Source organism: Bombus terrestris, chromosome 14, assembly GCF_910591885.1.
Source record: "Bombus terrestris chromosome 14, iyBomTerr1.2, whole genome shotgun sequence".
NCBI lineage: Eukaryota > Metazoa > Arthropoda > Insecta > Hymenoptera > Apidae > Bombus > Bombus terrestris.
Window position 1 is genome coordinate 3,422,999 of NC_063282.1, and position 26,811 is coordinate 3,449,809.

Here is a 26,811-nt window from a genome sequence, read left to right on the forward strand (position 1 = left end):
TTGAGAAAAGGTAGTTATTTTAGATAATTTATTTCTCTCTTTTTCTTTCTCATTCTTTAGATTTATAAACACTTTTTGATAAATCACTATAAATTACACTTAAAAGTAGTATGTACAGTAAATGATACAGATGGAACATTCTCGAATTGAGAATTTTTACATGATATAAACATGTGTAATACAAGAAGATAAATTGATTGAAATAAGTCAATGCAAAACTGTAATAATCGGATCATTCCGAGCGAATCGCGAACATATACTTTACAAATAATTCCATACATTCCAGCGTAATATTTACACAACTTAGTACAGTATGTCTTGAGACCAAAATTATATGGAAACTAGTCGATTGCAATTTAAAAAAAAAGGGGGAAAAACGAAGAAAATGATACACATGTAGTAGATGTCCAAAGTATAGAGAATATCAATGACTGTAGCTGCTTCTCGCAATAGAAAACTGAATTAGTACAAACAATAATACAAGTTCTGCATAAATTATGAGAATCACCCACATCCATCAATTTCTCTATATTTGTTCGCATTGGAAGCACAAGTAGATCTTAAGAAAACTCGATTACAACCATGGGTGCCAAGACGGATCCATTCTGCATAAATTATCGTGACTATTGGCTGCAGCGACCAACGTGCTGACTTTACTATCGGTTCCATCGAAGTTGGCCAAAGAGTTCAGTCTTCCAACGATCGCGTTCACTGCTCGAGTGACCATCGTTATCAGAAGCTCGCCTTTCATATCTGTTGGAGCTTGCGATGAATTTTCAGCATCCTCTTGTTTCTTATTATGATCCGCGATTACTTCATCTCGTAAAATTGCACGAAGAATCGTATGCACTTTGAAAGATGGTTGTACTAAGCAACGAGCTGTGGCAATTGCACTCGCAGTCAGTGGTCCAGATACACCTAATTAAAAATGATTCTTCAAATATTTTATAATCTTCATAAGTACAATAAAGTAATATAAATTACACGGACCTGTACTGGTGAGGAATTCTAGAATATTTGGTGTCAATCGGAAGGGAACTGGTCTATTAGCATCTAGCTCGCCAGAGGTATCATCAACATCGAACTTAAAGTAAGCAATATTGATGAGACCAGAATCCTGATGCACGTACATCATATCCGGGTTCAATCTTGTCAGATGGAGCACGTACTCCGCGAAACAAGTCAAAGACAGTTGTAGAGTGAACTGTAAAAATGAAAAAAGAAATGAATCAATTAGTACATGGAACAATCCAATAGTGCTTGTTTAGTATAGGAAAATTAAATTTCAATTGATTGGAACGCGTAATATTACTATTTTTCTGAAGGTCCAGTAGTCGGTTGCGCCAGGAAACGTTTTCACCGCCCAGTCTCTGAGCATTGTCTTGGCAACCATCGTTGTCTGCACTTCTTTCAGTATGTCCCTTAGCACCTGATGACTTGCTTGTGCACCTCTAGCTTGTACCGTGGCCAATCTATCGTAATACCTAGCTATAGGCGCATCATGTTCTATACCTAATTTTGCACAGCCTTGTTTATAAATGTCTAACAAAGAAACGGAAGCAGGATTATCTTCGACCAGACGCATTTGCGGTGAAACCGCGACCACGCGAGGAACGGTGAAGTGCAAGAACCTCCTTGAGGTTTCTTTTTGTTTAGCCAGGTAGTGATTTAACATTCGCAATAATTGAAGGACACGTTCTTCGCGTCTTGCATCGCCCAATCCAGCATCATTGACAACTAAATAAGGATACAAACGTCCATTATGTCCGCGAATTCGTAATCTTCTAGCTGCTGTATTATGTCGTTGAACAACTTCGACCCTTGGCATGAATCTTGCTATCCTTACGTAATAATGAGAGTGTTTAGGTAAGAGAAATTCGCCTGGTAGTTCTACTTCGGCAGTTTTCAAGCTGAAGTTACTTAGAAATCGACATTTCTCTTCGATTAAGAAGGACCTGTTTGATATTAAATTGATAGATTTAGATTTTGGAGCAGAGGTGAAATTTATTAGGTTGTGCAATAAATTTATTTGCTATTTTTTACAAGAATGATTTTTCATTTTTCTATAATATTCCACAAAATATGACATTGAAAAAACTTATCACACAACCTAATACAGATTTCTACAAAATGATACTTACTTTGGTAATTGCTTCGTCTTTCCTTCGAGAATCTTGATCCACTTCTTCAGCTTGCTGATCAGGTTATGCAGTAATCTCGCTCCAGGTACGGTGAAGTCGAAGTCGCTTTTGAATTGACCCTTCATCTTCTGGAAAACGGGATCTTGGACGGTAGCCTGAGCTCTGCGTGCCAGAGACTCTGAAGCCGCCGAGCCGAACGTGTTGTTCACATTTTGAGAGGAGGATATATTTTCTGGGATTTGAAAAATCCTTCTTTAACAGATTCTAGAGTTTAGATAGTTATAAAGACTCAGTGTCGGAACTCACCAATTCCTATGCCAAAGGTAGAGACCAGCTTCTTCACAAAGTTCAAGGTGTGTGGAGTTATGGTTGCTTCGCTCACAGCCCCACGATTTTCGAATGCTATCGCGTAACACTTGGCTAGACCTTGTCTTAGCTGCCTTAGGACTTCTTCGTACCAAGTTTCTCGGAACCAGACCATCTGAATTATCAAAATTTGGTATTAGTCACTTGATTCATATTTCTCATTTGTTTTAACGCTATGACTAGCTAGTTTAGAAAGAGTATAATTTATATAACTAACTTGGTCGACGATGCCTTCTAAGCTAGACAAAATAGTAGGATGAATATCTCTCTGCATATGCATTATCTTCGAGCACCTCCACATGGGCGGCGTGGCTCGAATTGGTCCCGTTTCAGGTACTCCTTGTTGCTGCACGTTTCCCGCAGCTCCACGACCTTCCACTCCTTCCTGACTCTTTCCAGCAGCCAATTCCGCGCTCTTATACCTCTCACGTTGTTCAATCTTCAATGTAAGGTACAAAGTTCTAATGGAGAAATACACAGCTTGCGGGAACATTCTCCCAACTTGGCTCAGTAAATTTAGAATCACGTTTCCTTCGTGTCTAACCAAACACATCAGCAACTGAGGTATCCAAGGTAACCACTGAATTGGAGGAACACCTACAGCATATTTCTCTACGGCTTCCATCAGAGAAGATTTATCGTCGTCGTAAGTGAGCAGCCATAGAACCTTCGCCAAATATTTCCTGGACTTGGATTCGTTCTGGTGTCTGCAAGCGTGAAGGAAGCAAGTGATCGCCGAGATTCCAATAGAAATCTGGCGTGCATCACGCGTGAAGATGTGCTCCAAGTAATCACCCCATAAAGCCCAAGCTTTCACTAATGTATCGTGCAATTGAACTGCAGCTGAGAAGGCTTTGTTCGCGTCGTCTGATCTACCTATCTGTGACAACAGCATGCCTTTCAAAGCATAGAATTCTGCAGTCATCTCTTTAGTGAAGTAACGCAGATTTGTTGATTCAATGACTTCTAACCCTTCTTGCAACTCGTTTTTACCACTAACCGAAGCCATCTGTAGATAACATTTCACCTGTTGCCTGATCTTCTGGAAGCAATCGACGATAGGTACGCTGGGTATCGTATAGATCTTCGACAAAGAATCCAAACACACACCACATAGATTATGCTTCCTGGCTATCTTGCCAAAGTGAATGATTGCCTGGACGGAAGCGTGGACACCAAGCATCGAGTGATTGGTCGTTTGGTCTTGTTGCGAATCGTAGTGACTTGAGATGAACGTATAATGATGTTGACGCCAGGTGAAAATGTCCGACCAATGACTCAAGTCATCGGCTATTACGGGTAATCGATTTCGCCATGTTTTCACGATAGCCTTCATATCGTGCAACGACGTGCTTCTTCCGTGTAATAGTCCTTGGTGAATCTGCATCGCTTCTTGAAGCTCCATGATCTGTTGAGCTGCTTGTAGCAATGGTAGATGGACGTGGCTCACGATGTGAGGTAATCGACGCCATTCACGCATGCATAAACCAGATGCTAGTTCTACGTATCGTTCCACTGCGTTTAGGTGCTGATCCTCGCTGTTACATATCGCTAGGAAACCTCGGTACAGATTCACCTGCAAATATATAATTTTTCAAAAATCATTTTACTGTACGTACTAAGAAATATTATCGCGTGTTTGAATGTATGATGGAATGAATTAAAAGTCTTGGGTTGGCAACTAAGTGATTGCGGATTTTGTCATTAGGTGGTAATGCCAATCCAATTAGTTGCCAACCCAATACATTTTACCTTCCAAGCCATCTCTTTCGGACAATTATGTTCCACTTGAGCAAGCGCCTCCTTCATCATAGCCCAATTAGGAATACGCCAAGAACTTTCAAGAATCAAAAAAGGATTCTTCTCCGCCTTCTTACTTCCATAATCCAATAACAGGTCCCATTGGTTCAACTCCTTTGCACATCTTATCCAGTGCTGTTCCCAAAGCATGGCTTCCCTTTGTATTTTAAACGGTGCTGGTGTCGACACATAGTCCTGCTTAAATTTTGTCATCGCTACGTCATAAGCACCCTGTGCTTGCTCAAAAAATCCCTGTTGTTCTAACGCAGTGGCTTGTAAAGTTTCCTTATAATGAGCGTGTTTCTGCCAGAGTCCCGACCACATATCTTCTTCACACAACAAGGAATACATATCAGACAGTGAATCCAGGATCTCAGAATGGGGACTGTTATCAGGTTCAAAGTCGTAGCAATCTGTCTCTCTCTTAATTTTGAATTGATTATTCCCATTGTCGAACGCCATTTGTTCCAAACTTAGTGTCATCCTGTGCCAGAGATTGTGAGATCTGCCCAGATACTTCATTAAAGCTGGCCGCAAAGGCACTGGTGGATTACAATGAGAAATTGCTTCGACGAACGTGGCTATAGCACTTGGATGACAATCTTTCTGGATGACGTGGGTGCCGCTGCAGATAAATGGCACGATCTCAACTGTCAAGATGCTTTGCTGATGTTCGTCTAAAATACTCCAAATCCTCGGGAAAGTGTCCAGCCAAACACGTTCCGCCAAATTCGTATCCATGTGACAAAGTTGCGCCGTAGCTAATAATAATTGCTCTGTTCTGATCTTCTTGGCGTACTCTATAAATTCACCCTGTTTAGCGATCAACTGCGTCAACGTTGCTTTCCCGGTAGTGATGATTTCCTCTGGGACAGTCGTAGAATCAATGTTAGATAGATCCATATCCAGAATCTCGTCTTTTACATCAGCCGTTTCAGAGATGTCCTGAGGTTCTTCTTTTATAGAGCTGTATATTATGAAGTTCTTGTGCTCCTCGCTGTCTGCCATGTTTATTACAGAAGTTATACTCGGTAACAAGGTATCCTGATTCGACATTTGAATCTGAGTGGTCGAATTAGCAGTGACAAGAAGCAATTCAATGCACTGTTTGATCCAATAGTGAGGACCAATCGCGTCCCAACTTTGGCTGCAAATGATATATAGAAGTCTATCATGAAGCCGTCTTCTCATCGAGCCATCGAACACTTCGAAAAACTTGGCTCGTATCTGAGGTTGAACGCATCTTAAACCGGATAAAAATGCAGGCTCTAATTTCGACGTTAGTTCAGAGGATTTCAGAGTTTCGTCTCTATAAATATAATTAACCAGCTCTAAGAATTGCCTGTTTAATTCTAGATCATCAGGGAAACGTTTCTCTACATACTGCATCATCTTGACCAGCAGAATTGATTTCTCTCGCAGACTGGGCGCCTGGTTCATGGCGATAGGGTTTTTATTCTTCATCCACTCTTCGAGCATCTTCGTGATTGCTTTCATTACTTTTATGTCTTGAGTTTTCTCGATCAAACCGACTAGAATCGAGCCTATGAACGTTTTCCTCATTTCCACGCCCATCACCACTACACGATTCTTCACGAGGTCCAAGCTTAATATTAACAATTCGCTGCCAACTGGATTAGCATCCGCTTGAGCGGAATGTAGATGATCCTTGGCCATTCTGTGAAGAACTCTCATGAACGGAGTTATCAATCTATCTATGTAACTCGGATTATTCGTGCAAGCTGCCTTGAGCATCATCAAAGTTCCGAACAACGTGCTTGGAGTAGCCGTGGTGTTCTTCTCGTACGTAGCCAAACCATCAACGATAAATTTGCCAACAGTAGTGTACAAAGTGTCTAGTTCCTCGTATTTGGAAGCGACCGTGGAAGAAGTCGGTTCTGCAGGGAAGATGGTCATCAAACGTGATAATAATCCATGAACCAAACGAATGACTTTGGTATTGCTGCTCGCTATACATGCGCCTATGCCTCGTTGCAATGATTTAAAACTTGACAAGATCTGTTCCCTTTTCATGACACCTAGTAAAAACGTGAGGACCTCTAAAGCTGTTGAAATATTACCATAATTGGGCTGAGTGCTGTCCACGCTAGCTAAAACCTTATCCAACCAACCTAACATAAGATCACAGGATTGTGGCCAGACGTCAGGCTTTAGCGCCATTTTTAACAGAGCCACGCAGCGTCGAGAGAGTTGTTCGCCTGGATTGCCATGAATCGTGGTAACGTCGTTCACTTGACAGGCCAGTCGAAGCAAAAAATTCAAGATAGCGTCTGCGTGAGCTCTTTCTATAGGTTTGGTAGAGCCTGGTTCCATTCTAGGTAAAATAACAGGGACAGTTGTACTTCCTGTCGCTGTCTGAGCGGTCATACGTTTGGTTCCAGTCGGATCTTCGCTTATAGGTCGTTTCACAGAACTCACCATCGTCTTGTTTCCACCAGATTCGTTGCTCTCTGCTTCGTCTTTGATTCTATGCAATTCCCATTTTATGATCACTTCTGCTAATTCAACGGCTAATCTCCTATGCTCTATAGTAGCGGTTGGACTAAAGCCTAGCCTCTGAATGGAATTCACTATGTGCTGCACCAAATGATGCCTGACAGGATAGTACACTTTATAGTGTCTGACTACTAATTGGAGAATATGGAACAGTTGTTGCATGGAATGTCCTTCTTCTACGATGATCTTCTTGGTCCAGTGCGTCAGCATCGTGTTACCATCTTCCATTCTGACGGGCATTGCTGGAGTTAGAATCTCTAATGCTTGTCTCACTACGTTTCTTGCATCCAGTGCATGAGCTTTCAAGAGACTGTGAAATACTTGGAGAACTATCCTCTTATGAATGGCGAACTTTGCTATTATATGGCTTAAAAGTAGGTGACCATGATATCTCGTTGTAGGATCGACACAGTTCTTGCCCAAAAGACACGGCCACGCGAAAGTCATCAACCTTCGCAACTTATTACCTTGTCTCTTATTACTGACATCGTGAATATGCTGAGAAGCTTGTTCGACTAGAAGACAAGAAAACTGAAGTAACGAAATTCGGACACAGTCCGCTGAACCGAATGGATTGTCCGGGTCGATGATCTTGCTGATGAACACGGAAACTACGTTTTCTGGATTGTCTTGATACGGCATCGGTGCTCCTCCGATTAGTTTCGTGCCTTCGCCTCGTTCGAAACTCACAGCGAAACAAGGAATTACGATCAATTGTAATACATTAGCCTTTAGTTCTTGGGACAAATTGTTCGTAGGGAAATGATCAACGAACCTGAAGAAAGCGCTTCGTTTCCACTCAACTGTATATTCTTGTGCCACTGTATGTTCTAAGAAGTCCCGTAAGAATTGGAAATCAGGAATAAATCTGTCGCAAGTCGCTCGCAATAATTGAAATAGCAAATCGATGTCGTTAGGATGGTGACGAAAATAGTGTAATAAAATTTTTACAATAAGTTTCGGTTCTTTCCAATGACAATATTCCACGCTCTCGACCTTTTTGTGCAAAGCTTGATATTCGTCGTTGCACCAAATTTGTTTCAATGCACCTACCAGTTGACTTTGTGTCGATAACCACTGTTCGTCGAATTTTATTAGGATAGCGATGATTTTTATAGCTTGGTGCTGAAGCTCGCTCTTCTCACTGTGACTCAAGTTCGAATTGGTTTGAGAATGTGCAAGCAGCATGGTAATTAACCTGGTCGTGCTACCGTGTAACACATCACGGAACGGTTTTCCATCTTTTTGTTTGATAAGGAATTCCAAGTACCTACTCCACTGTTGATCTTTGATATTGTTGTCGTGTAAAAATAAATTGAGCGTTTCTGTTGGATATCGTAGCAAGAATTTCATCAGAGGAATACGAAATGGGCTGGACACTTCGACCATTAAGGATTTTTCCGTCTGCAAGACGAGTCTGCAGAGAATGTCGATAAATATCGGAGTGGCTGCAGGAATTTCGTGAAAGATTCCTATAATGGTGGCTATTTTTTGTTCGTTTTCACCAGACTTGGATATACCTTTGTGTGCCTGAATTAGATTTTCCAAAAGCTTCTTCAAGTGCTGTAACAGTTGTTCACAAAGAGCAGTGCTGAACGTACTTGGAAACAATTGCGTTAAATACGAAAGTCTTTTAACGCAGTTTAGACTGAGGTTTCTATGATCGCCTAGGGTTAACAGCATAGGTCGCATAATGGCGTGGACGGATTGCATGTCGATCTGGAAACCGGCTATGAACTTTTGCATGCACTCGAAGGCCGCCTCTTGCAGTTCTGCGTTCGGTTTTTCCAAAGCTTTGTACAAAACGCCGAAAATTCTTTCGCGACAGGTTACGATGTAATGACAGGCGGCTAGTGCCCTCAGAGCTGATTTTCTAAGTGGTATAAGGTTCGAGACAGACTTATAACAAGGTAGTTTATTCAGATTAGCGTCTTCTGCCTCGCTGAGCGCTAGAAGTTCTTGGAAGAACACGTCGTGCTCCGTTAAATCGATCGTAAATAAACGTGGATTCAGCGTGGTACAAAACGTGTTTCCATCTATTAAACCAATCTGTGCGTTGGCTGGTTGATGTCTGAGTAAATGTTTCTTAGGTGGGATCATGTCTGCCAGAACTTCTTTGTGTGGTTCCATTACTTCAGTGACTGTTTTATTCTGTATTTCAGCGAGCAATCGCAGAGAAGACATGGCCTGTTCTCGAACTAAAGTGTGTGGTGAAGTCACCTGTCTCACTAGCTCATGGGTAACCTCGTATAGACTCTTATTTTGAGCCTCGATTAATTCCGTGTTACCATCTTGTATGCCAGGGTTTACGCATACTCTCAGCATCTTCTCCAAATTTGCCTTCGCCATGTCTATCGCACCGTTCGAGACTTCTTCCGTTAGATCCATCATCACGAACATGAGAGCCTTCAGGAATACAAATAGATGATTCAACACCCACTTGGTCGCCATTCTTTCGAAAAGAAACTTTATAGCGATGCAACCTCCTAATTTTGCGTACCAGGCTCGCTCATAACACAAAGAACACATCTTTTCCGCCAGGTATTCCATTAAAGGTAACTGGCAGGCTCTTTCTTTGGAGCCAAGAATGTTGGTCGCAGTTTCGAGAATTAAAACTAGAGCTAGATGTCCTGATTTGTATAATTCCTTCTCTTCGTGGCCCATGATGACAGCCAGAGCATCGATCAAAACGAGAGGATCTTGACCTTGCATACGAACTTGTCTTCCAGTTAAACAAAATGGACCAGCTTGCTGCGCTATGGCTACCATAGTGTAGTGTCTGACGATGGATACCACGGTACCTAATACAGAATGTCTTAATTCTTTAATTTCTGCAGCGACAAACAATCCTGTCAGAGCTGTCTGCTGAACGTTCCTCGCGACAGTGTCTGGGCATTGATAGTGCGGTCCTCGTTGATGTGAAATTTTTCCTTCCTTGAAGCTGGGATGCATAAACAGCTTATGTAGAATAGCATTGGTGTCATCGAGTCGCAGTGACGCAGCCAGGTAGCAGCTGATCACCTCCCAACACTGTCTACGATAAAACGAATCCGTGTTGTTAGACTTCAAGGCGTTGAACGCGGTCTCGATTACTTTTTCCACTGGGAAATCGATCGGTTTTGTGGGTTCTTGGAAATAGACGACGATAGCTGGCGAATTAGTCTCACGATCGTTGTATTCGAGTTTCTGTGGTTCTATCATCATCTTCCTGTTTCCACCACCAAATTTGCCAAGTACTCGAAAAGCCACGTGAGCTTGGTCAGTAGGATTATGAAGTGTTCTCCAGAGTGCTTGCATCAAGTCAGCTCGTACAGGTTGTATGTGTTCGTACAAGAAATCAGGCTGAAGATTGTCCACGCATAATTCGAGAGTTCTTAGTCCTTGACTGACTAGACAGTAACTTCCGTTCAACGCGGAAACTAGAGGATCCATCAACATCGGTAAATAAGGTAGAAGCGAACTGAGTCTCACAGGGACTGTCAGACACAGTTCAACGAACAAGTCCTTCATATGTTGTCTATGTAAGCCAGACTGCAGTCTGTTCAAACCTTCCAACATATTAGGAAGCAAAGGTAAGAATTCTTGATATAGGAGATCATGAGAACCACCACCAATAGATCTGAAAAGAGCTCTCAACAAAAGGAAATAGTTGTAAGGTTCTTTCGCTGACATGGCTAATTCTATGGCTCGATTGACGATTTGATTCAGATGTGGCCTCAACATATGTTCGTTCTCAGCAGGGAAAAGCGACACGCTACCAAAAACTAATTTAAAAAGTCTTAAGTATAAATTGCTTCTTTCCACGTTGGATCCCATGTCACCCATTCTTTCTAATAAATACTCGACTAATATCGTTGCGAATGTAGACGATATCGTGGGACTAGACAGAAAGGCACTTCCGATAATCTGTAATGCGCAATTCTTGAAGATCCTCTCGACCATGTAGTCGATCGAAGTCGAGAATATTTCCTGGAATGTTTGTGGATTCATCTGAGTAAAAACGTTTCCAAAAAGCTCTAACACTTCCTTCTCTTCTCTCGTTCGAATTGTTTGAGATTGGGCTGGCCTGCCTTGTTGCGCGACAGCTCCGATGGTTGGAGGACCTATCGTGTAAATATCCAGTGCTGGCAGAGCCCATTTTACCAATTTAATATACACCAACGTTTCTTTCGTCTGAAACTGATTAGACTGGGTCACTTCACCCGTCTTGCTGTTGATACAGTTCGCTGTGATAGCTTTTGCTCCATGCACCAAACTTTTCACTAAGTTTCTATAATCAGCGACGTTGTAGCTCATAGCTTGAGAAGAAGGAAACCCGAATTTCGACTTTCCAGTCTCCTTCTCCTCGTTCAAATCAGGAACAGCTGGTTTAACGTCCTCTGTCTTGATATCTAGACCAGGAGGTGTCATTTGCTTGGCCTTGTTACGCAAAATTGGTATATAGATCTTCGCTATTGTCTTGAATTTTAATACGAACACTAAAAGAATCCTCATAAGAAGTTCTCTTCCTTGAGTACTGTTCTCAGCATCGGATCTTTGCCTTACTGTGTCTACTAGGTTCATCAGCAGCTTGCAAGATACCATCTGGACGGCCGTGGGAAGACTTTGGTCCAATAAATTCTTGCTATAAAGATGTACAGCTCTGGACACGTCACTTAATGGTAACAATAACCTGACATGATGAACCAAGTCCGCAAGGGTCGAGTATGCAAGAGGTCTGAGAGATTCGTGGGTGGTCCAGCCTCGCCCAATAAATATATCTTCGTCGAAAAAACACTCCATATGTGGTATAAATTTGTTCCGAAGATCCGTGGCCAATATGTGTCTCGATGCAATTACTAATTCTTTTCGTAGATGCGCCACTTCCATTGGACACAACGTGAATAAACCTAGGATTCCTTTCACCAATATCGAGCTGTGTTGAGACACTACGTCTTGGTAAACTCTGATGACGTACGCTAGGAACGACAGTGTTTTAATCTGAGCACCCATGAAATCGACGAACACTTCCTTGTTGAATCCAGGAGAGGCTCGATGCTGAGGACTCGGTTGCAAAGTTATGGTCGTTATCACGAGAGGGATGAAATCAGATACATCCTGGTGCACGTTCTGTTTGTACAATTGGTTCATAAGTACGACTATGATCGGTAATTCTTGAAGCACCTTGAGCGACAATACCGCCTTGGGAATTAGATTGTACTGGAAGAAAACAGTTAATTTTGGGATTAGACCGTGATTGTTCATACATACTTATACTTTTGTGAATATAATTGAAGAATTTAAGTAGAGATTTGTTTTATCTACTAAATGTTATATCGAGTACTACGTTTTGGATATTTTATATATTTCTGTGTGTTATATACATTTTTGTATCTTCAAACTTCGACTGGCGGAGGCTGAATCGTTGTTGTTGAAACTATTTTATTTTATGCGATAAAGAAGAGCTCCCATAAGACTCTAATAGGGCTTCTATGGCTTCCGTGTGATAATTAAATATATTTAATTCTCCAGCATTCCTTGAGCCATGTTCAAATGAGTCGTATTCTTTATCATTAGCAAATTCCTTGCATTTTAGGAAAATATGCAAGAATAGTCATTAGTATCCATGATTTCTTATCTTAATTCTATGCTAAAGATTTTCTTAGGTCACTGAAAGCTTTTTCTCTATTGAAACTAAAGCAAGATCGAGGCACAAAAATTTCGAAGATATTAATGTAACTTAGGAAACTAATATGTAACCAATAAAGGCAAAATATTTGCACGAGCCAGAATGAATCCAGTCTCCGCCGTTCGAGTGTTGAATTTATGAAATCTCCTATAAAGGTATTTATACCTGGTATTTACCACAGTCTATTTCGTTTTAATGGATAGTAAAACGCCTGATGGTCACTTACAGTAACGACAGTACCATCCGCAGCCTTTTTTTCGCTTTGTATAGCAGTAATCGTGAAGGTTTCTTTTAAAAGTGCTTCTATATTTATTTCTGACAAATCCTTTACCCTCAAGGGTGGTCGAGGCTCGAATATTTTTGGCAGGTTCTTTGGTAACTCGCTATACACCGATTTCACGAATTGCAAAAAATATTGTATCTATAAAAGAGAAAATTAAAGACCTTGTGAAAATTTCTCTGATAAAATTCTGATAGGAAAACTTTTTATCTTAAAGAAAGGTACTTACTTCCGGATTAAAAGTCGGTTTGTACTGTTTATGCAGTTCGATAATGATCCTCAGACACACCAAAACGTTCTCCTCGTTGTCGGTTTCCAATAACTTCGACATCAAACTCAAAATCTGTTTTACGTACGGGCGTAGATACTCGTTGCTAGGTAATCTGTGTATCATTTCCAAAATCAATTTTCTCACTTGTTGGATGTTGTACTCTGATATAAAATGTGGTTCTCCCTCTTGAAGTATCTTTAAGAAAATTTTGATCATATGCTCGAGAAATGTTTTATATTGCGAGGAGCACATGATCACCTGTAATAATTTAACGTGGTCAAGAATAAAAAGACGTTGAATGAGATTTTTTTTTAAAGAAAAAAAAAAAGAGAGAAGATATGTAATTTGACTGTATAGGGGTGAATCGATACCTCAAAATTCTCCGACAGTTCTTGAGCGGCCTTCAATTTTAACTCGTCCTTTGAAACTGGATCCGCCAACATGGTTACGTACGATTTGTACGTATTCATTTGCGTTACTGGGTCCGGTGGTGCCATTTTGATTGCTCAATGGAAAGTTGGATCTGTGCTAACTCTGGTCCATTAGAAAACCTGCGAAAAATTGCAACTCGAACGTTTTATTTTCATTCAACGTCACTGTATTTAGTTTCTTAAAAAGACGTTCGTTCAAGACCACTAATTTTAATTTCATAGAAAGAAAAGTCTGCTCCATTAAAAATGCAAGCGCGAAACTGCAAGTCGAACTCTAAATCGCTGTTCTTAACTTTTTGAGAGGGAAATATTGGAATATTTGAAAATCGCTATTTTTAATTGTTTAACAAATCAATCGATGGACAATATCCATGGAAATGGTTTTACGTAAAGAATTAGCTTATTCAGAGCCGTAGGACGTAAACTGCATAGTTTGCTTGAAATCAATGAGGAACGTTGAACATTTTAAACGGTGCAAACAACCCCTGGCAACCGCCTAAGTGTTTTCTCTCGTCCACTTTAATTAAAGTCGTCGAATTAATCGCACGTTCCTCTCTGATTATTATTTCTCAGGTGTTCAGTGGGAAAAAGCGCACTCAAATTCGTAGAAAGAAACAGAACGTGATTCGTTGATTGGTCTACGTGGCTAGGGGGTGAAGTGTACGTAGAAATGTTAGGGGTGAAAGAATATATGCTCACAGCCTATAAATGCCAACGAAATCCTGGGTACGATCTCAGTGCCCTTGCAATGTTGCTGGGAACCTGATGAGATTCAAGCATGACGAGAGAAATGATTTTTGTAAATTGAAAAAGAAGAAGAATATTAAAAAGACAAAAAAATGGACGAAACTATTATTGACTCGATCTTCGCGGGATCCTTGAAGTCCCTACCACCTGTTAGCTCAAAAATCGTCAGAATATTTACCAGCTCCACTTTCACCGGTACGTTGAGATACTTTAATCGTAAATCTTCTATTTTCTGTCTTTTTTCTTTTTCTCTTAATATAAGCAACATTGCGATTCAGATACGGCGATGGAGCGAAACACATTAATGGCGCAGTGTTATCCAAAGCTGAAGGATTATTGCAGAGAAAAGCATGGATTGGAGTTTCAGGTAAATAAACAATTGTAAGATTTACATAGCCTGGATCAAATACAATAATTTAGAAAGATCGAAAGTATTTTCTTTTTTGTATAATATGCTCGAAAGATTCGTGTGTCTCGTGAATAGTCATAGATATAACTAAAGGGTGTCAAAATCTGTGTTACATAAATGCAATCTGTCGACCTTGAACAGGGAATTGATTTCTATCGTACCAGGCACGAATCCTGTCGCGCACAGCCAAAACTTTTCCACAGTCTGATAGGTTCTAAATTTAAACCGAGGAACCTGGTACAAGAGAAAGAAACGAGGATCATTTAAATAATTCGATTGCAGGTGGTTGACATGAGATGGGGTGTAAGGGACGAAGCCACTGACGATCATATGACCACGGAACTCTGTATGAGGGAAATAGAAAATTGTCAGAGACTTTCAATGGGCCCGAACTTCGTGGTAGAATATAATTTTCGAGTTTAATTCGATCCCATAAATCCTAACTTTCGAACCATATGGCGCAAACCATATCTTTCAAATTCTTCCAAGGTGTTCCTGGGACAGAAATATGGCTATCGTCCCATTCCAACGTATGTCCTCAGTTCGGAATTGGAAATGTTGAGGACAGAATTGGACGGTCAAGGGATGGACGTCAGTCTGTTGGATAAATGGTACAAAAAGGACAGTAATGCAGTTCCGCCTACGAGTATCTTGCAACCGATATCGTCTATCTTGAAAAATTTTAATAACAAAGTAATGGAATGTTCTCGTTACCTTCAATCAACGTGGCGAAATGTTAGATTACATGAATATTTGTATAATCCAGAGGATCCCAAAGCTGCAGCAAGAGGACCAGGCGATTTGGTGGGACACTATGGTAAAAATGCAAAAGCTATTTCGTAAAGGAGCACAGTCTTTGTACAATTCCGAGAAATTTGACAAGGATACCATGCACAATTATTTTATGTCAGGTAGGTCTAACATAAGCATAGATTACGCTAACTTCTTAATGCTCGAATTCCTGCTGATTAATTCCACAAATAAAAATGCGTAGAAGAATAACAATTATAAACATTATTTCGCTTCTCATCCTTTTTAAATTTCCAACTATTTATCCTACCTTCTTAAATAAATTTATGAAAATAAAACTTCTCTTGTTGAACGTTAGTAACTATGTACCTGGACATTGGGGGACTGATAGGTTTATCGAAAGTGGAATTATGCGATCAGTTTGGCCTGTGACGTTATCCCTCATAAATTTGAAGAAATCTAATCATCGAGTGGTTAAATAAATTGTTGAATTTTTATTTCCAAACAGTGACTGAAAGGGAAGTGATCAACGGTATCTTGAACGTGAAAAATACTAAAAACCATTGCCTGGCGTACATACGATACATCAACAACATCAACCTACAAAACTTAAGGAAAGCCAATTTATTCTTGGACATCGCTAACAGAAGCTTAGATAACGAGGCTTCCAAGTTGCTGGCGAATTTGAGGGACGAAAGACTTCCGGACAAAATCGAAACTACAAACCTGCAAAGGTATTTATCTCTCAAGCATAATTACGTCTTTGAATTCATTTTCCTCGCATTTTCTTTAAAGGTACACGGTAGAATGGATTGGTCGAGAAGGTTTGGACACGGAAACCCATAGCGAGTACCTTCAACACTTTATAACTCATTTCTATCGAAACATAGTGAAGCTTGTGGATCGTGCCATGAGAAAAGAAGACAGTTCAGCACAGGGGCAGATCATAACAGAAATTTTGCAACATTTGCACGCCTGTAATAACTCTGTGAAGGTAAATTTACTAAAAACTTTTTCAGGGTAATAATATGATTTAAATAAAAAATTCTTCAGGTATTCTACGGCCGAGAAGATACATTGGAGAGAATCAAAGAGTACATGTTAGGTGATAGTGACAAGCCTTTGGTATTGTACGGAGAAGGTGGGTGTGGGAAAACGTCTCTGTTAGCAAAGAGCGCAGGATTGACGAGCAGCGCGTGGCTCACTGGCAGAAAACCAATCAACATAATTCGATTCCTTGGAACTACACCAGACAGCAGTGCGCTGACACCCACGCTGATTTCCATTTGTCAACAAGCAAGTAGCTGAATGATCGTAACAGTAAAATTTCATTCATCTGAACCTACCGAGGAACAAACAGGTTCTTTCTTGATTTCTTTTACCATTTATGATTTCTTGTTGAGATATCAAAATTTCACGTCTAGATAAATGACTAAAATTTTGTCTTCTTGTCTAAAATATTGTTTATAAATGATAAAAAATTTCATAACGAATGAAGTTTTATTGTAATATTTTATATATGTATATCAAGCGACGAAATAATTGTAATGGCGATATTTCCTCGTAGATCTCCTACAACTTCATGTTACCCTTTGATGAAATTCCTGACGATTTGGTGCCGCTGACTGCTTACTTTAAGTATCTACTAACTTTAGCTACAACTGAGCAGCCGATTTTACTATTCCTGGACAGCGTCGATCAATTAACCGGAGTACAAGGAAATAAGCTATCTTGGTTGCCTACTAGACTTCCATTAAATTGCAAGGTACGATACTGACTACGTTTATTCATTCGTGCGAGATTAAAAAATATAAAACTGTATAGGATGCAGACGATGGATAAAAATATATAAAAGTACACACTATGATATTCTGGTGGGTGGGAAGAACTTAAGTAGGTTCCATTTTTTGATTGCGCCAATAAAAATATGAATTTGCATAAACACCTGTAGTCCACTGGTCACAGATCAATTGATATTCGAATAACATTATCGAGGACTTTTTAGATGATTCTATCTTGCGCGGCTGAAGAATCAAACCCGGTGATCTCTCGAGATTATCAATTACTACGAAGGATGATAGACACCGAGGAGAACTTCATCGAAGTCGTCGCTCTTGGCGAGGATCTTGCTATGGAAGTGATAAGGTAGCAAGAGAAATTATGAAAATGTAATATCTCAGCGATATTTCGAATACATTCTGATTTTCACAGGATGTGGATGAAAACAGCTCACAGAGACTTGAACAACTATCAATGGCGTCTCGTGGCGAACGCTATATCCAAGTGCTCCTTACCAATCTTCGTAAAGCTGGTCTTTGCAGAAATTTGCAGATGGAGAAGCTACACTAAACCAGCGGATACTCATTTAACGTGCACAGTGATGGACAGTATTATGATGCTTTTTGAAAGAATAGAGAAACAGCATGGAAAAATTCTAGTATTCCATGCGCTGGCTTACATCACTGCTGCAAAGTCAGGTTTATCAGAGTCTGAGCTCGAAGATCTGATCTCCTTGGACGACAAGGTGTTAGATGACGTTTATCAGTATCATTTACCACCAGTCAGAAGAATTCCACCTTTGCTCTGGACCAGGATACGAAACGATTTGCCTAATTATTTGAGCGAAAGAGAAGCTGATGGTGTCAGTGTCCTTAATTGGTACCACAGACAATTTAGAGACACCGCTAAGGAAAGATACTTCAAAAATATGAACATGGCCATGTATTTCCATTCCATGATCGCTGATTACTATCTTGGCATTTGGGGTGGTGGGCGACCCAAGCCGTTTAAATACACTGAAATTCAGAGACACAGGTAGATCCATCTCCTTGAAGGTATTCTTCAAGTATTCTTATCTGGCAAACACTTTGCAAAATATTTCTCTGCACTTTAACGTAATTAAGGTGAATTTATAGGTTTAATTTGGCGGATAAAGAAGGAGTGGCAGATAGAAAAGTACCGGAACAACCTCTGGCATTTTACTCGAAAGATGGGACAATCACTAGATACAATCTCAGAAAGGTATAACACCTTGATGTCTCCAATTGCTTTCTACGAAAGGTAATATATTTCCAATTTCAGTTCGGTGAACTACCTTTCCATTTGGTCAGATCACGACGTTTCAATGATCTGTTCGAGAACGTTCTGTTCAACTACGAGTGGCTGCATGCCAAACTAAGCTCTTGCCCGTTGCAAGCAGTGCTTTCGGATTTCGAAGATGCCTGTAATTTCATCGACGATCAAAATATCGTCAGGTGAATTGAAAAATCGAAGTAAAATAATTGGATTTTCAGCGATTTTCAATCAAAAGCGTCAATTTCTGCTCCAGGGAACTTATGCTGGTTGCAGATGCGCTCAGATTAGGAGGTGCAATTTTGGGATCCCATCCAGATATGCTCGCACCTCAACTAATAGGTCGATTATTGCCAGAAATTGGTGGGAACGTGAACGTGAAGATGTTGCTTCGAGCGTGTGATAACGACGGCGCCAAGGATTGCGCCCTGCTTCCGGTTTATCATTGTCTACATACTCCTGGAGGACCGTTAAAAGTACATGAACAAACCCGGCCGATTAAACGAAAACGTTCTCCTGATCTCGTAAACCTTTCAGTATTCGCTGGAGGGCCATCAATTCGCCGTGTTTGACTTTTGCCTAACGTCGGATTACCGGTACGTCGTCTCGATATCCAATCGATTCATCACCTGGGATCTGAGCACCAGCGACATGGCAAGGGATGTAAATCCTGGTGTTGAGGGAATTATGCAACACCTAGTTCTCAGTCCTGATAATAGATACGCAGCTGCGTTTACCACTAATAATCAGGTATCCATTTGCCCTTCCTGAAACGAAGTGAAAAAAAAGTTGAGAATTAAAAACTGGGAATTTAATTGTGCAATTCTTCATTGTCAAAATTTCTTGTATTTCTAGTCCTAGGCCGCATTCTATTCTTAATACGGATTCGATATTTCATGTAAATATGTAAATCATGGACTTTTGAAAGGGGATGCACTTTAATGTTTTTAATAGTGACTTATTAATAATAATGTTCTCGCGTACGACAGTATCTAAAACGTGCAATTTATAGCACTATATTTAATTCTCTCGCGGAAGGGCTGTTAGTTGTAAGTAAATCGATTATTTGGTATTTTATTCCTTTCTTTACATGAAATATCGATGGTACAATAGCGCATAGTTACTTTGTCACAAAATACAAAAGAATTTCAAGTGTTTCTCTTTAACAGAGCGTCGTGTTAAATACCCTGACGAGCGAGTTCGTTATTATCGATAATCCTCTTCCAAATGAGGAACCAGTGTGCGGAGTACATCTGATGAATCAGTTCTTCTTCGTCTATGGTAAATTAGGTTGGTGTAGATTCGACTTACGAGGAAATCTACTAGATACACACACGAATCCGGAGGATTCTAACAAATGGCCAATTTTATGTGAGTGCAATGATAATGTGCCATCTTTGAAATAATGGAAACACCTGAAATAATACATGCTTCTCTAAATAGGCGTGGAACACACGAATCTGGATGATTATAGAATAGTATTCTGGTCTGGAAACATGGAAGACACCAATATGCTTTTGCATACCTACAGAAAAAAGATATCACTGGAGCCCTTAAATTTCCATAGGTGAATCATCGATTAAATCATTTTTAATTCTCTTCCAATCAACCTTAACTCTCTTCTTTAACGTCTATCCTTCAGCGTTATGGTAATGACCAATAACAAACAAGTTTTATACGCTTGTACAACTAAAGGAGATTATCGAGTCACGAAATACATCAGCGATGAAACGTCCTCTCAATGGGAGAAAGTTTTCGACATGCCCAGAGCTTTCAACGACGATGTGGAATACTTGTTGCAATTGAAATTGGACAGGGAAGAGGAGATGCTCCTAGCCACAAGTGCCAATGGTTTCATCGTGTGGTTCTTAGAAAGTAAGAGCGACGCATACGTCCTTATATTGCCCAACGGAGTTCGAAACATCAGCACGAAGATGATGTGCTCGAATTCGATCATGGTCAGTGGCAACAAGAATTACGCCGTCGCCGGTGTAAGGTGTGTTTTACTATGAATTAAACGACTGCGTTAATAGAAAAGAAAGAAAAAAAAAGAAACAAAAGCTATTATTTTCGTAGAAAAAATTTATACGTGTGGAATCTTGAAACAGCTGAATTGGTGAAGATCCTGGATGCTCATTTCGCGAGGATTATTCGACTGGAAGCGCTGACCATTGGAAATTGGAACAGCGTCGTAACATCGAGCATCGACAGAAGCGTGAAAGTATGGAACATAAATAATATCTTCGAGCAGGTTCATGTAATAGACAGACACGAGTTGCAGATTGATATGATAAGGTATTAACGTTTTATCGTGATCGCAGAATGGATCGATCTCCTTTTTACTTATAGTATTTTCAATTACGTTGAAAGCTTGGCAGAAGAATGTAATTTAGCAGTAACGGTGACAAGAGACTGTGTAGGAATTTGGGACTTACAAACAGGAAGACTGATCTCGAAATTGGCGGACAGTCCTTTGGGAGCAATTGTCACTCACGCCTGCATAACTCACGATGGAAAGTTGGTATAACCGTTAATATTACTTGTTCAGAAATTTCGTGGCGTTTTTGGCAAGGATTTAATGTGTTCGATACCGCGATGCATTTTATGAGATTGAAAAAGGTGGCTCGTAATAAATCTCTGTTAAACGGCAAGACATTTAATTCAGATAAATGCCGCTTTCACGCGAACTGATTAAGTGCAATAATCATAGAGGAATGTCTGGAATTCGTTAATAACAAAGGCCTCGTTTCTCGATAAGGAAATATTTTTCGATAAGACGATATCACGTGTCTCGATGAAAACAATTCGCCTCGACAAGAATTGTCGATCTCTGACTGATATCTTATTCCACAGCTTTATTAATTACATATACATAGTTCAACTGTCTTCGTATGTTTTCTAGTTCTTTGAACTAAACATTTTCTAATGGTTAACATTTGCTTAAAATGTTTTATAGTCAGAAGGGATGGAAAACTGATTTGACGCAAACAATGCATAGATTACTTAATAAAATAATTCAGTCGAAAGACACGGCGAAGATATTAAAGCGATTAAAGAAAGAAAAATAATAGTATCTCATACTATTTACATATAGAGTACAGACTTCTCTATAGTTTGTATTATTTTAATAGGATATTTCAAATTTCGCTATGAATTTTCCGGGCAAATCAATGATACTATACGACTAATCCATGAAACCTGACATGCTTCTTTATTTCAGATATATCGTATCGACAGAATCAGGTAATATACTAATATGGAACAGAATTACGGAACAGGTGTTGTTCAAAGAGGAACAGCAGCACGTGAGGCAGCTGACATTGGTCGAAAATTCGTCTAAATTTATAGCCGTTTCGAGGCCGAAAAATCCTGCAGGAGTGGAAAGCATGAAAATCACTGCTACTCTTTTTATGAGAACTATTCCCGGTATAATGTTAATTGATAGAATATTTAGGGGTCATTAAAGGTATTAATAACTGATCATAATTAATAGATGGAAAGACTACGTTTACATTGGAATATTTGGTCAGAAGTCACACAGGTACATCATTTCGAAATGTTGTGATGACTTCTGACAATTCTTTTCTGATTGCTCCAGCAGCTGATAAAGGCAACAGGGATTGTGTTATCATTTACAATGCAAATACTGGAGCGCTAATAAGTAAAATTCCAATAAAATTACCAGGGTTCAAAGTAAGAATATTATGTAAAAAAAAGAAAAGGAAAATAGTATTTCATTTTTGTTATACATAGAATAAGTAATTCTATATAATTTATAATTTTTTGATAGGATATTTCATGTATCACTCCAATGCCAAATAAACCACACTGGATAGGAATCATTGGATCTGACAAAGGTACCATTTTGGACATAAATAAAAAGAAAATTATCCGTACGATTCCCAAATGGAGTGGAAATATCAGCAGAGATGGGAAATATACTTTATACGCACCTAGCAGGTAATTCTCATTTAAAGCAATTTCAAAAAGAAGTTTTAATGATTTTGATATTTTAGAGGTGGTTTAGAGCTCCTAGAATTGAAAAAAGGAACTACTGTAAAAACATATATTCCAAAAGTTGCAGAGGGTGTTTTCACTGTAATATCTATGTTCAACCGCACTGATGAATATGTTCTTTATTACCATAGTGGAAGAAAAACTATACGTGTATTTAGGTAAATAGATAAAGATTAAATTAAGAAGAAAATATGCAAACCTCCATCATGTATTTCATTCATAGATCATCAGACTGTGAAATTATAGCAAACTACAGAGTTCAAGCAGAACTGAGTGCTATCGATAGCACTTATGATGGTAAGAGTATAGTCTTAGGAACAGTAGATGGTTGTGTATCTGTTTTAGCTATAGCAGATCCTAAAAAGGAAGAAATAAAGGAGTACATTGCAAACTTACCATCTCGCGATGAAAACGTAAGTAAACAACTGCACACACAAATATTATCACACTAGTAAACAAACGAAACGTGTTTTTAAAGAGATTGTAGAAACTGCACATATGGAAGAATAATTTGTGTTCCCCATTGATTTTATCTTGTACCCTTTTATTGTTAATCTTTTTTTAAATATTAAGATCGAGAATGCTCGATAGAGAATTTATTCCAGTCACTGGTTTGTCAACTTTGGAAATAGGTTAGGATAAACACTTGCCGCATCGAACACTAAGATTATTTAAATATTATTATCGGCCTTTATAAACCCGTAGCGTTCAATAAATAACTCTGATAGAACTTAAAACACTTTGCTATGCTTATTTACAGTTGATTTTATCAAAATTTCGCTTGTTATAATGTCCCGCTCAAAAGCGAAATTAGTCGTAATTTCTGTGTATAGGCCTGGGTATTGTTTTATGAAATTCAAATTTTAATCAATTCTCAATAAAATCGATTAAAATTACCTTATTTCATTTGATTAGGAAAAATAGAAAATTACACGCGGAACACGCGTATAGTGCAATAAACTCAAAACGTTCACTCAAAACACTCAACCACGATGTTCTCCCTTTCTCTTTCTCGCTTCAAGAAAGGTGGCGCATCAAATCTAGTTACTTTTCAATTCCACATATATTTTCAAAAGTATTATTGTGAATTTTTTATTCGATTAACAACAGATTTATTTAATAAAGATTATCAGATAAATATGTTGCCTTTTTTAAATTTATTAATATAGTTCTAATATTAAATACAAAAAACATATGGAAATAAAATTAAATATATAGAGAATTAATACCAACAGTTGGTATTATGAAAGGTATACAAATCTTTTCGAATTATTAAATTGTATCCTGCAGTTTCTACATCTTTTGAAACAATGAAGAACTTTATTATTTATATCTTACTTTTGTGATAAAAAAAAGGCATCTTCTGCTTCTTTAATAAAATACTAATACATAATTTAACGCCATTTCAGTGGAAAAAGAAAACTGAGAAGCAACGAGTAGCTATTAAATTTAAAGCCGCTGCTCGTATTGCTCGTGTAACACACGACTTGAGTGCTATTATACGAAATGCAAACATTGCGGAAACGATTCAGGAATTAGACGAAAATGTAGAATAAATAATATAGAATAGATTATTTTTATAGAAAATTTGTTTAGTACAGATAACATAGCGTAATATAGCACGATAGTATGTCTCTTTGGTAGAAATCTCCGATCAAGGAATAATAAATGTAAAACGTTAATAATAGAATTTATATTACATTTATTTGTGTCTTTTTATGTAATTAATTTTTATCATCTTTCTTTCTTTTCTTCTGTCTTTCCGCGTTCAAAAGGTAAAGGGCACGAGACGAGTTCTATATTTTATCATTGCAAATGAAATTACCTGTAAATATATCGTTACAGGTATAGGTTGCCCTTGCACAAACCAAGCTTGATGTCTTCATTTAAATAACAATTTTATGGCTTGCTTTATGCAAGGGGATATCCATTTTCAGTTTACAATGTCACATTGCGATCGAATACGTCTCGTGCCGACGCAGGCGCGATGAATTGCAACGAATTGCGACGATCATGTTTTTTTTTCTCTTCGTTTGTTTGTTCACAAATTACAAGAGATCGACAGTACTATAATGAACGATTAAAAAGAAATGATATTACAATCAGCGAGTGAACGTAAAATTTGAATCAGTATTGAAGTCGGATGTTTCGCGTATGAAAATTTTCGTTGATCGTTTGTTACTTTTCCACTTGTGGTGTAGTAGTTAAAAATATATTGAACCGTTTCATACGGACTTAAATTATACCACGTCGATCGATTTGTATTTTTAAAAAAGTTGATATTCACATGGCAACCGAATTATGCTACCATCATGTACATCAATAATCTGTAAACAACTATTAAACGTATTTTATAACAATGTTAAACTAAACTAAAACACACCTGCATCAGAGCACATGTAATTCCAGCAGAACCTAAAGTTGTATGGCAGCTTGTTAGATACAATAAACAGCATTCTTCGTCAAAGATTATGCTCTTTACTAAAAAGTTTAGTATGGTGTGTTTTATTGATTTTGAAAATGCTGCTCATACGATATTATCAAAACATTTGATACTCGTTTAAAATTTCGATAATCGATTCACATTTGATTCCTGTGAAATGCGTTTTCATTCAAATAAATTTGAACTTAATCTGTGATGCTGGTTCTCTTGATAGGCTTATGTAGTAGTTTTGCAGTGACTTTTTTTCTTAATTTCTTAGTATCTCGTTATCGTCATTTCCTACTTTTCCTCAAAGACTGGAACTTCTGTGAAAGCATGGTAGCTTTATTTCTGATATAGGGCCTTTTTGAAATTTTATTGCATCGCACCTCCTTTTTGCTTCTGTTGCTGTTGTTGTTGTTCCCGCTGTTGTTGTGCCTGTTGCGACGCTTCCGTATCTTTAATGTGTTTTTCAACCTGTAGGATTGAAAACCATGCAGGTTATAGCAAATTGTCATATTCAACTTTTTTAAATCACTTACCACTTTCTTTACGTGTTTATATGCTCCAGATTCTATGTTTCCATGAACATTGTCAACTTTATATGGTGGTCTGATTGTGACATTATCAAATACAACAATATTTGGTCCATTCCACGTAATTTCTGGGATGGTTTTTGATATAGTACTGAAGAGTTTTTGTCCCTCTGGAGATACTCCGGCCTGCAGAGCCATTACCAGTTTTTTCTTCTCTTCAATTTGATTACGTACTCTTCTGTTCAGCTTTTGTAAATTAAGGCTTTGTGGTGGCTCGCTAGTGGTAGGGCTAACTTCCCGCTTTACTTGGACCTCTGATACCAAGGATAAATTTACTATGTGTACATCGTTTAATGATGGTGACCCACTGGATGACGGACATTCTGGTAAGCGTCAGTTAAGGAATTATTGTTACCACAAAATGTGAAAATCAAACATAGTATAAATATATTCCAATCATAAGGTCACCTGGCTACAAAATAAATTCTCAGGTTATAAGCATGGTTTTCTAACATTTCCCATAATAGTAAAAATATTTTTATTCCTAAATCATGAAGAGAAATGAAAGTGAAAGTTTACGTGTGAAACGTGAAAATACGTTAAAGAACATATAAGCAGAGCAATAAAAAGCAACGGAAAATCCAGCATGGTTGATTGAATGACGAAACTAACCTGACTTCGTGTAGTTGGTTAGATGATGATCAAATAATTGACAAGCGGTATTGCACGTTTCCCGTGTGAAAACACGAAACGTACCTCAGTGGTCGTTCGTTAAAATTCACAAAACCTATCATAGATAGCTCGAAAGTTATTTACACTGCGGCAATGTTAAACGAGCGACGGATGAGCGCTGCATACATGTAGTTTACGGGAAGAATGTTACTTTAAGCGAATTTATGAGAAAAGGATACTTAGGATTAGCATTTTAGTTTGTGGATCGAATGCTAACACCTCGCCTTCGATCTCCTCCTTGTAACAGGTTTTACAGGCCACCGTACTCCCGATGCTGAAACAATCGTTGGCGCCGGCCATTTTTCACTACGAACTTAGAACCGCGGACTCCCTATCGCCATCTGTTCTGATTTCAAATGTCCCTCGAAATTTGTATCACTTGCACCATTTCCACTCTGGTCACCGATCTGAATCTTTCCAAAGAGAAAACAATCTTATTTCAAAACAAAAGAGACGTGTTGCTAATTTATTGCCAAATAAAAGTTTAGCGCTGTGATAAAAAATGAGGTGAGAAGTCTTACAACAGTAGTTTGCTTTTTTAAGAACGCATGATTAAGATTAGAATCCCGCTATTGTATTATAAACCCTTCTTGTCAATGTTTTTTGACGAATTTTTCCTTTGAGGTGAATTTTGGAAAGGATATATTAGGGA

At 38.7% G+C, this 26,811-nt stretch overlaps 3 protein-coding genes across 3 annotated transcripts; 1 reads left to right on the top strand and 2 right to left on the bottom strand.

The window, feature by feature from the left end:
- LOC100647637 (transformation/transcription domain-associated protein) lies at positions 1–23,485 on the bottom strand. Its single transcript, XM_003400492.4, has 11 exons — positions 22,866–23,485; positions 13,415–13,594; positions 13,002–13,301; positions 12,719–12,913; positions 4,260–12,023; positions 2,725–4,083; positions 2,448–2,622; positions 2,142–2,373; positions 1,313–1,955; positions 991–1,204; positions 1–918 (listed from the first exon to the last, which is right to left on the bottom strand). The coding sequence occupies exons 2-11, from the start codon at positions 13,538–13,540 to the stop codon at positions 575–577; spliced, it is 11,352 nt and encodes a 3,783-aa protein (XP_003400540.1). The 5' UTR covers positions 13,541–13,594; positions 22,866–23,485; the 3' UTR covers positions 1–574.
- On the top strand, positions 14,314–24,159 carry LOC100648999 (NACHT and WD repeat domain-containing protein 2). Its single transcript, XM_003400504.4, has 26 exons — positions 14,314–14,416; positions 14,500–14,588; positions 14,913–15,029; positions 15,120–15,323; positions 15,397–15,541; positions 15,889–16,114; positions 16,176–16,374; positions 16,434–16,676; positions 16,948–17,145; positions 17,386–17,525; positions 17,592–18,194; positions 18,296–18,401; positions 18,462–18,634; positions 18,709–18,928; positions 18,990–19,202; positions 19,622–19,823; positions 19,896–20,019; positions 20,095–20,448; positions 20,529–20,747; positions 20,823–20,969; positions 21,673–21,878; positions 21,946–22,145; positions 22,243–22,412; positions 22,469–22,627; positions 22,693–22,882; positions 23,879–24,159. The coding sequence occupies exons 1-26, from the start codon at positions 14,314–14,316 to the stop codon at positions 24,023–24,025; spliced, it is 5,097 nt and encodes a 1,698-aa protein (XP_003400552.2). The 3' UTR covers positions 24,026–24,159.
- LOC100648373 (protein LSM12 homolog) lies at positions 24,155–26,504 on the bottom strand. The gene is made up of 4 exons (XM_003400498.4): positions 26,339–26,504; positions 25,434–25,810; positions 25,281–25,368; positions 24,155–25,217 (listed from the first exon to the last, which is right to left on the bottom strand). The coding sequence occupies exons 1-4, from the start codon at positions 26,457–26,459 to the stop codon at positions 25,192–25,194; spliced, it is 612 nt and encodes a 203-aa protein (XP_003400546.1). The 5' UTR covers positions 26,460–26,504; the 3' UTR covers positions 24,155–25,191.
- Positions 26,505–26,811: the final 307 nt, after the last annotated feature.

What these genes read in the sequence shown, in the direction of transcription:
- LOC100648999 (XM_003400504.4), top strand. Translation starts at nt 14,314, where the DNA reads ATGGACGAAACTATTATTGACTCGATCTTCGCGGGATCCTTGAAGTCC. An exon ending in TACGCCGTCGCCGGTGTAAG is followed by an intron (nt 20,449 to 20,528) that starts GTGTGTTTTACT and finishes TTATTTTCGTAG; the next exon opens with AAAAAATTTATACGTGTGGA. An exon ending in AAAACTATACGTGTATTTAG is followed by an intron (nt 22,628 to 22,692) that starts GTAAATAGATAA and finishes TTTCATTCATAG; the next exon opens with ATCATCAGACTGTGAAATTA.
- LOC100648373 (XM_003400498.4), bottom strand. Translation starts at nt 26,459, where the DNA reads ATGGCCGGCGCCAACGATTGTTTCAGCATCGGGAGTACGGTGGCCTGT. An exon ending in AACTAAAATGCTAATCCTAA is followed by an intron (nt 25,811 to 26,338) that starts GTATCCTTTTCT and finishes GACGCTTACCAG; the next exon opens with AATGTCCGTCATCCAGTGGG. An exon ending in ATAAACACGTAAAGAAAGTG is followed by an intron (nt 25,369 to 25,433) that starts GTAAGTGATTTA and finishes TCAATCCTACAG; the next exon opens with GTTGAAAAACACATTAAAGA.
- LOC100647637 (XM_003400492.4), bottom strand. Translation starts at nt 13,540, where the DNA reads ATGGCACCACCGGACCCAGTAACGCAAATGAATACGTACAAATCGTAC. An exon ending in TACCTTTGGCATAGGAATTG is followed by an intron (nt 2,374 to 2,447) that starts GTGAGTTCCGAC and finishes TTCAAATCCCAG; the next exon opens with AAAATATATCCTCCTCTCAA. An exon ending in AAGACGAAGCAATTACCAAA is followed by an intron (nt 1,956 to 2,141) that starts GTAAGTATCATT and finishes AATATCAAACAG; the next exon opens with GTCCTTCTTAATCGAAGAGA.